The sequence below is a fragment of the Hypomesus transpacificus genome, chromosome 6 (genome assembly GCF_021917145.1).
Source record: "Hypomesus transpacificus isolate Combined female chromosome 6, fHypTra1, whole genome shotgun sequence".
Classification (NCBI taxonomy): Eukaryota; Metazoa; Chordata; class Actinopteri; order Osmeriformes; family Osmeridae; genus Hypomesus; species Hypomesus transpacificus.
The window spans coordinates 3,312,488-3,322,467 of record NC_061065.1 but is presented as its reverse complement, the minus strand read 5'-3'; the positions used below and the strand labels follow the sequence as shown (position 1 = coordinate 3,322,467).

The following is a 9,980-nucleotide window of genomic DNA, read 5'->3' as shown; positions in this document are numbered from 1 at the left end:
TAAAACCGTATTAACAAAGGCAGCGCACTTGAGTAAAAACGCAGATTATCACTGCTGGGAGGGTATAAGGGAAAGTGGGCGTGTGCCGCAAAGAGATGGGAGGAGAAGTGTATTTCTTCCTTGTTACATGTTAATGTTAGCTGTAACTAAGTGAACCAATATTTCTATCTCATGTTTGCTGAACCTTCTTTTTCTTTTCCTTGAATCACCCATGGTGGCAGTAACATGCAGGCGATTTCTCCCGTGTTTTAACGGCGTGCTAATAAACACTAAAGGGCGGAGTAAGGCGCTGATTGCCCGACAACGATCTGGTTTGATAAATAAAACGCAAAATGTGGGAATACACTGTGCGCTATTTGCGGTTGGGCAAAGGCGCAGATTAAGCAGCGGTCGCAATGTTAGTAAATGAGGCCCTTGGTGTTCTAAATGTCTTGTTTCAAGTATGATCTGTGGCTGAGGGAGCATACAGTATGTTACTCAATGCCTTGACATTCTGGACCAGTCACAATGCACTGTTGATATCAGTTTTACTTTAGGTAACCAAAGTGTAATGTTACTATACTGGCATGCATTACAATAGAATAATTAAAAAAACAAGGTACACAGAAATGTTCGCAGGAAACCTTAATAAATATGTTTTTTGATAAAAGATTGTTCCTGTACACAGTGAGTAAATCAGACCACTGCTTGGTAGGCTATAGATTTTCCAGATCTAAAATATACAAACAATAGATCTAAAAATATTATCTTTCAAATGATAACTGCCTATTCTAAAATGTGCTGCCGAAAAGTCAATAATGGGTTCCCCCTTGGTTCATAGCTCTACATAAAAAGATTTGAGCACAAACAAAATAATTTCAATCCCATTTATGTTATTGGAGTTTAAGGCCAACAGCTTCAAAGACCTCAATTACTGGAAGCAATGTTCTTAGTCTGATCAAACTATGAGACACAGTGGAAACATTAAGCTAATCCAAAACAAGAATACACTATTACAGGATGCAATAACATTCCGACTTCTTGACCTGTAAATATAGCAACATAGAACAATGAATAATTTAGCACAGGAGAGCTAAAGGACACCCATTAGATCAGTCTTTAATAACATTTTCCTTACTGTCACAATAATTATGTTGCTTGTGTGTTTTCCTAATGTCACTCACTGCCATAAAATAAACAAATGGATAAACATTATACAATCTTATCAGCTCACCAGGGCCAAAATGTAAAAAAAACTCCACATTCATGTTAACGCACAGTACATAATTCACAATAATGGTTCACAACAATATTTTCACTCTATCTACCTCTTTATTTACTGATTTAAGTGCCTGTACTTCCATCTTTAAAGCTTCAGTTTGGGTTATGAACCTCACATCGACATTTCACAGCTCATTTCAGACATTCAAATTGGTTAAACATTTCCTGCAGCTTTCCATGATAAAGGAGCAATATTAAGTAACATTATGTGTTTTTTTAATAGATTTAAATTGATTCAGATGGGCAAGCGTTGGGCATCTTACTAAGGCACTCATAATAATCATACCCGGAACATGTGCTTTTATATTATTGTCCTAAAACATCTAGGAACCTATAGCATGTGCTGCTGCCACTATGCTAACCAGACCCGACCATCAAAGAGACTCGGAAAAAGAGGCCTGCAATCAACTGACTGATAATGTGAGGTATAATAATACATCAGGATGTTTTTTTAGAAAGAAAAAAAAGAACATTATCAAACCGGATTATCATAAATAGAATTTCTTGTCATGTGCGTTTGGGATGCAAGTAATTTTTTAAGGCTAACCTGTGGTATGCTGTTTACAGTACCTTTTTCTCGAGGAAATAAAGAATAAGGACGAAGAATAAGGACCTTCCATGCCTCTTAAAGTTTTCGTGAATGTGCATCGGATTGCTTTCAAATCTTTGAGGACTTTGATCCTGTGACAAAACCATATTAAGTTTGCCCAGTATGCAGCTTATAAACCTTTCTGACCCCAAGACCCAAGAGCTCTTTACAGCAAGTTGGTTGTGGAACATTTGGCAAGAGAAGTGAATGAAAGTAGTGAAGATAGTGAGTTTGCGTTTATACAGGCCGGTTACACTTCGAATGTGCAAATCTTTAAATAAGTTTAGCTACACACACCAAGAAGCTGTACAAGCCCAAGCCCTCCCTTAATCATCACCATTCAAGGTCTTATCTCATGAACGATGGCGTTATATGCCAGTGTGGCATTATCATTATTCTATGTAAAGGATATTACTGTTATGTCCAATTATCATCTAATGAGCAATAACAATTGAGAATCTGTTAACAGTGTCACAAAATGGATGGAAAGTAATAAATAATTTAAAACCTCACCACATCTTCACAACAACCCCCCCCCCAAATTTGACAGTTTTGTTGCTGCAACAGAGCCAACCGATCCTGACATGAACTGTAGCCAGTAGTCTGGATCCTGTCTCTACGGATGGTTTGTATACACCTCATAGTGCGTCTATGCAAGCCCCATAACAAACTCAGGATTTCAGCTCACATCACAATAATTGCATCTTATGTCTTTTGTTTCTTGTTAACCTCTCATCTACTTATTTGACAGTTCTGCTGTATTGTATTGTTACCCAGATAGGTGGCAATAGGGATGAAACAGTCTCAGTATTGCCTTGAAGGTGTGGAAAACATGGACACTAATTCAGCCGTTCATTGAGTACTCCTGCAAGTTCAGGCTTTGTAATAATGGCATGTTGAGCAAAACTGAAAATCAAACTAAGGCTTTAATACAGATAATGTGGGGGATATTCCACCAAATAAAGGTCAGGCAGTTGGCAAATGATCTTTTCATCCTTTCAAGCGTTATTAGCTAAATACAGAATGTCTGAAGTTTTGTAGTTTAGTAATGAAAGATAATAAAAAGATCACTCCAAATTTCTAATTTCAAGCCAGTCTGAGTTCATACTGGTTGTACAACCACTCACTAATTAAAAAAATCCAATTCATTTGGATAGATCCACTACATCGGATGGCTTCACTGTGATATAAATGTGCACACTGCCCACATGTTTCCAAGAGCTCTTTCTACTCAACTTTGTTGAGTTACTACTGGGGTAATCCACATGGGCGTGGGACCTAAAAAGATAACTCACAAAGGATTTCTTTTTTCAACAGAAGACTGTTAGCATGCGGTGACATGCAATGCATTGAGAGAAAAACATCAAACCCTTTATTATATGTAAAAAGTAAACATGGTTGTAATATTGTACTGTTTCGCTTTTGGGACTGTTTTTATAATGTTGAACACAGTATTTTGTGGCTTAACACTGGGTTTTTTTTTTAAACTGTAAATAATACATGGTTAGCATCACTGTCAATGTGTTTCTTGTGCTTAGTTGAATGTTTCACCAATAAATACATGACATTCTAGAGCAAGGACATATTTGGTTTGTGGGTAAGAACAATCTATTTGAATATGTAACCAGAGGTGGTGGTGTTCACCATTGTAATTCAGTAGCATTTCTAATGTCAGTACATACAGCAGACACCGGGTGCCCTATGAGATTACACTTACAAATTAAAATAGTCAGAACACTGTTTTTGTATTTACTTTAAATTGTTATATTATGTTTTACATTATATTTGATACATTTTCTAAGTTGTAAAACTGAAGGCTGAAAAACCTGGATTTTTGTATTGTCATATCTGGATATGAATGCACATTACTTTTTTTTTGTTACCTATTTTGTCAATATTCAATTACCCTCCCATAATTCATAATACACATTGTCTGTCCCAATTCTAAAGACATTGTTCTGCCTGAATTTTGTGTATATTATTAATGTGATTCAATTGATACAATAGAATTTATTCTAAAAAAACATGTTTTTGTTGTAACTGCCCTAGAAAGGTAGTTAAGTTAGACGTGTGACAGTAGATAGGAAAATACTGCAAGTATGTGTACGCATACACACACAATGTTGCCTTGATGTTGCATATACAGTTACAAGGACTACAAACTACTGTGTATCAAAGTTGAAAAAGACTATCTCAATAAAATGTTTGAAAAATCTATTCAATATTAATTATTTAAAGTCCTTAGTTAGGTTTGGTTAACACTTTCATTTAAAATGTCCAAAATAGTTGAGTTAATATTTTGACTGCCCTCAAACCGTTCGCAGAGTTCTTAGGCCCAGTGGGGTTAGAAAATGATTTGATGATAAGCTCACACAAAACCAGGCTAGCTAGTACTGTATGTGTTATGAAATTCTATGCCTGCTCTTTACATGGCTATTATCGTTAGAACTGTCCTCACCCTAACATAAACATACATTTATATCATTGCCATCCCATATTGTCAGGAAGATTATATCAAACACATTCAGTGTATATACTGTACTGTGCATGATGAATATTTTCAAATTCAGTATGACATTTATATATTTTTGATAAAGATTAAGATAGAGAATGTCAAAATTAAAGTGGCATTTGGTAGTTTATTTGTATATTTTAAGCACATTCAGTCCTCTAAGAATACATTTCCATGTCCATGTTCATCCATGACCTTTGGACAGTGCCAATTCATAACATCCCACTTAGTCATGTGACACCATTCCGTACCGGGAATGCCGTTCCAGGACTGATAGTTGTGTAGAGAGTTCATCGCTAAATACAGAGTTTACACAATACAGGCATGGCCACAAGAAGAAGATAAAGGGATAACGGAATCATAAAGAGGGTTATGTATTTTATACAAATGCTCTGAGGTTTACTTAGCGTGGTTCTCTTGGGCACGTTTTCGGCATGCTCTGTTCTGGTTGTTTCGTACCACCTGGTTGATGCAGTAATCACTCTCCTGACCCACCTCCGTCAGGCGAATGTCACATTCCATGACCGTGGTGTTGTGAGACATCCCCTCCTCCAGCACTTTGCCTCCATCCTAAACACACAGCCAATGGAAACAGAAAGCCATGTCCAACTGGCAATGTCATGTGTACCTCTGGCATGAAACAAGGGAATTGTTTATGCACCCTGGGGTCAAGAATCTCAGAACTGGTTACATGAGGACAATACAAACTTGACATATCAGCGTAGTCTACAATCTATTGCTGTTTAAAATGTCAGATACAAAAGTTTCTATTTCAGTGTACCAAGGTTGTGCAACATTAATGGGTCAGTTGCATGTGGCATTTTTGCTATGTGAGGGATTTTTTATCATCTGCAGTAAGTTCCACTCACAGGCATACAATGGACATCAAAAAGGTGAAGGAGCACAAGACCCAGAATAGGACCAATTCCAGAAGAAAACAAACCTTCCTCAACTTTCCATTATTGTATGGATAATTGTTTGCAACAAACGTCGATGAACAGTTGAAAAAGCAAATAGTCTTGGTTTCAGACCTTACTCTACATTTATTTACTTTGCCTTCCTCACTCAACCTTACTTAGGTTTCAAGTGGACAACGGTTCAACCTTTACAGTGCTTGTTTCATCAGGAATGGTGAGGAGAGAAGAAAATAACCAAGACACCAAACATGCATATGCATATGTGTTCCTCACATCACTCACCACACCCAGTCTGTTGCAGGAGAGATTGATGCTCTTGAGGGTCTTGTTGTGAACCAGGACCTGAGAGAGGACTACGGCGGTGGGCTTGCTCATCTTGTTGCTCCCCAGGTGTAAGTGGAGCAGGGTGTGGTTCTTCAGCAGAGACTGGCCAATGGCCTGGCCTCCCTCGTCCCCCAGGCGGTTCAGACGCATGTTGAGGGACAGAAGGGTGGCGTTCTTGGACAAAGCGTGTGCTAGAGCCTGGGCGCCAGGGCCATGGATGCTGTTGTCATAGATGTCAAGCGTCTCCAGCTTGCTCTGGTTGATCAGTTTGCCAATTGCCCGAGCACCCCTGTCCCCTATCAGGTTGTGGGAGAGATTGAGCTCCTTCAGGGTGGGGTGATCCAGAAGTTGGTTCACCAACATCCGACACTTTTCATCATCGACTTTACTTTGGTGGAGCCTCAGCACCTGTGTGACCAGTAGAGTATACAGGTTCAACAACGTTTGGCATGTATTCACAGATATTTGGCAGGAGGAAAGACAAAATAGATAGGCCAACTCTTTTTGTTATCAGGAATTCTAATTTCGGTGGGTACTAGCAAATGCCCATGATGCTGTGGTGCAGCAGTTGTGTCATACAAGGACTTCTGCCAAGGGTGGTATTTTACTTCCTAAGAGTGGAGCATGGAGGTCAACATCTAGAATACTGCTGTTTCACCTGGTCTGAAACAGAATATTTGCAACTGATGCACACAGGGGAAGTTTTGGCAAATAGAAACATGCTCCAGATAATTTGACTTCATCCTGTGTGGGACAGAAGAGCTATGAAGGGCACCAGGCCAACACACAAAGTGAGTATTGATCAATACTCACCTTTAAGGTTTTACAGGACTTTAAGGCCTTGGAAAGAGACTCACAATCCCGGTAGGTGAACTCAAACAGGTTCCATTCGAAGTTCATGCCACAGCCTTTCACCCTGTAGACCAGGTTCAGCTCCTCTAAGTTTGTTAGCTTGTTCAACAGGATACCAAAGTCGAAGTGGTCCATGGAAGGCCCATCCAAGCCCATGTCACTGGCTGAGTCTGAACTGTCATCTTCTTCTGACTTTTGGGGCTCCTTGATGGGGGGCAGCAACTGGGAGATATCCAGCCTCCTCACATAGTTCCTGCAGAGAGGGATCATGTTCAAGACCGTTTTTGGGTCCGTCGCATCTGGGATGAAAAGCTCTATGAGGTTCTCTAGGTGCCTCTCAAAGAACATTCGTTTCCAGCTTTGACTGTATTCGGAGACATCGCACAGGCCCCATCGCAGCGTGCAGCACCGCTTCCAATAGCCGTCATCGCTGATCAGGTTGGCCGTCACACACAGAGGCAGAGACGGCGACAGCCTCTCCAACACATATTCTTTGTGACTTGGGAGAAGCTCTTCTAAAATGGGCTTGTCTGTGATATGGGGTTAAGAAGAAGATGAATAATTAAAAAACAACAACTGATGGACACTTTTCCTAATTGATTAGTTACGCAAATGAAACCCGTACCTTCAAAGTTTCTCATTATGTGTTGCAAACAGAGGTTTGATAAGAGGGGCACCACTGCCAGAGACCACTCAGGATCCTCTGCGATGATCCTACGCATTTTCCTGGGGTCTGCTGCCAAGTTGAGCTTTTCCACAGGTGGGTACATGCCAGATTTCCCAGACAATTTTACAGCCATGTCTGTGACTTTCTCTCCTTCCTTGTTACCTTTTTTGAATAACCTAAACGATATATATGTTATGAACAACCCATTCTGTCAGCCATTAACTACATATAATTCTATGAATTTCAGACAAGCCAGTCCCTGGAGTCAATAGTACAGTAAAGTGCAAATGTAAAACAAATCTTTTTGTTTCGCATTTAGTCCAGTGCTTATGTGGCTTTCAGTGGTTGTTTAATGTCTTTAATGTGTCTTGTTCATATATTAAAGCAATAATGATAACAAATAACACATTTTAAATAATTAAAATTAGAAAAATAAAGACACTTTTCAGTCCTCATATATTGAAGCAATAATGATAACAAAAGCGGCAAGGTGCTTAAAGTGTTGCCAGATTGGAAATGGCGAGGTATCAAACCAAAGGATCAAAATGATCGTATTTGGAGGATAATTATCGTGCATCAGGCAACACTGAGAAGGCAGTCGACCAATGACAGTTTTCTCTACAGTCAGAGCTCACGCAAGAAGGTGGAATGTAAGAGATACTTTCCAAAACTTGTTAGGACCTAATAATAGTTTGTGAAAGACCCAGAGAAACACAAATATCTGACGAGACAAAATCCCGGCCGTTTTTGGAATCCCTGCCGGACGCATTTTTTAGGTCTCGAAAAGAGGACATGTCCGGGTAAAAGAGGACGTCTGGTCACCCTAGTTAAAGTGCATACTATAACTACACAAGAGATAGACATAGCTAGAGTATCATGCTAGCCAACTTGCTTGTACATCAAACGCAGTGCCCAATATTCTGGGAAATAAAGTGATAACAATGCAAGAACGTCAATATATTCCTGGGAGACTAAACAGGTGTTTTAGTCTGGTAAAGTATTGAAACTCAGCCAAATTTACCAATTTGAAAACGAGAGGGCTGTACGATACCTCGAACACGTCTAGCTAACGTTGCCTTGCCAGAGTGGATTGTCACCATGGCAACTAACAAGCCAAGTAAACCTGCACCACAAGAAGGGTCATCAACCCAAGAAGTATCTGCTAATCTCCGTTGACATTCTTACTTGCAAGAAGGCCTTCACCAATAATAAACGGATACAAAAAGTATTATAATAATAGTAGGCTACTATAATTATTATAAGGTCTTCATAATTAAATTGAGAATATACTATTGAGGAGTGAGGCATTTTACTGATGTTTGGGTATTGAGATGTGTATTCATGGGTCTGTATTTATATACATACTGTATATATTGCATACCATATATAACATATTAATATTTATTTTTAAATTGCCCATCCTCAAGCAGAGTTGAATTGTCATTATTTCTCAGAGGGTTACGGTCTGTACATAGGCCTGTGCAAGAAAGAGGGTCGATCTGCCAACCTTTTAATCATAGTTCAAATAGATGTGGTGCTTATTACAGTGTACAGACATGAGAGAGAGGGTTTTAAACCAAGGCTACAATACACTGCATGCTATTGACATTGAGTGTGTTGGCACACAGCGATTTACCGTGATCATGCTGTGAGGACCATTTGGGTTCAATTCCGAGTGGACAGATGGAAAGTCCACACACATTTGGAAAGGATCCATCCTAAAGAATCATACCATGGGACCAAGTCTGTATATCAATGCTAAAACTCTCAAATGTCTTTCATCCATTCTAATACTCTCAAAATGTCTAATTACTATATTTAATTAAATATTGTATTTGATTACATTTTTAAGTATGACTCAGACAACAAAACTATTGTAATGAAAATAGAATGTTCTCAATTTCTTCCCTGCAGGACAGCATAGATGATGTTAGATGACTATTGCTAGAGAATCATTAGTCTCACAGATGTATACTGCATCTCAGTCTAGACAGAAAACTGCTAAATCAGCTTTAACCTCACAAAACCAAACAATTCTGCCATTCTCAACCTAACAAAGCCTTTGTACCTTTTCTAGTGCATTTTGCCCCAAACAGCAAGCTGCACTACGCTTCACCGAGTAGCCTAGTTTTATCAATGGCAATGGATCTATGTTGGCATGTTAGCTTGGCACAGTCACACTGCACTACTTCAACAACCCTGAACTAAAAAACATCTGACAGGCTATATAGCCGGCATGAAGTTCACTATTTTAGGGTGTTTATTACAACAGAACATAAATGATGGAGAAATTAAAGTGCTTCACATGCCATCACAACATCATAATCTAGCATGTGTGGGATTTAGTTTACTGATATAATGTGATGAACAGCCTTACTTTGTAACATAATTGGACCTATCACATGGGGGAGGAAAATGTGCTTGTACACAGGGAGTGTGTCTGCTTGTGTGTGTGTAAGAACAAACAAGGAAACTGGGAGAAAGAGAGAGCAAGAGACATGGGGGTTACTTGCTGACATTGTTCTTTTCTTGGCACATCATGGAGCTGGTTCCTGGAGGAGGCGGGAGGAGGAAATGTGGTTCTGACTGGGTCCCCGAGGCTGCCCATCACTGTCGCCCTGGTGTAATACAGCCTGACAGACACACGCTTCCCTGGCACTCCGCCTCTAAAGGACTCGCCTGACATGGGCCATCCTCAGCACAGCACAGGAGAGGAGGGGAGAGAGCTCCGGAAGCTGGCAGTAAAGTGCACTCTAGATGGGAGCCTAGTGAGGTTAATGTTGGCCTTGTCGGCATCTGCTTTGGCCTGGAACTGGAGATCTGCAAATCCCCAAACATGCAAAGAGGCTGCCTAAACCA

General features: G+C 39.7%; 1 protein-coding gene across 1 annotated transcript; it reads right to left on the bottom strand.

Moving 5' to 3' along the window:
* Positions 1-4,457: 4,457 nt before the first annotated feature.
* Positions 4,458-9,937, bottom strand: tcte1 (t-complex-associated-testis-expressed 1). Its single transcript, XM_047021980.1, has 6 exons — positions 9,639-9,937; positions 8,758-8,839; positions 7,080-7,297; positions 6,416-6,984; positions 5,561-6,010; positions 4,458-4,931 (listed from the first exon to the last, which is right to left on the bottom strand). The coding sequence occupies exons 3-6, from the start codon at positions 7,252-7,254 to the stop codon at positions 4,761-4,763; spliced, it is 1,365 nt and encodes a 454-aa protein (XP_046877936.1). The 5' UTR covers positions 7,255-7,297; positions 8,758-8,839; positions 9,639-9,937; the 3' UTR covers positions 4,458-4,760.
* Between the last annotated feature and the right edge of the window lie 43 nt (positions 9,938-9,980).

Excerpts from the sequence above, each read along its gene's own strand:
- tcte1 (XM_047021980.1), bottom strand. The coding sequence starts at position 7,254 with ATGGCTGTAAAATTGTCTGGGAAATCTGGCATGTACCCACCTGTGGAA. Across the intron at positions 6,985-7,079 it reads CATAATGAGAAACTTTGAAG|ACAAGCCCATTTTAGAAGAG; the intron begins GTACGGGTTTCA and ends CCCATATCACAG. Across the intron at positions 4,932-5,560 it reads CCTGCAACAGACTGGGTGTG|GATGGAGGCAAAGTGCTGGA; the intron begins GTGAGTGATGTG and ends CTGTGTGTTTAG.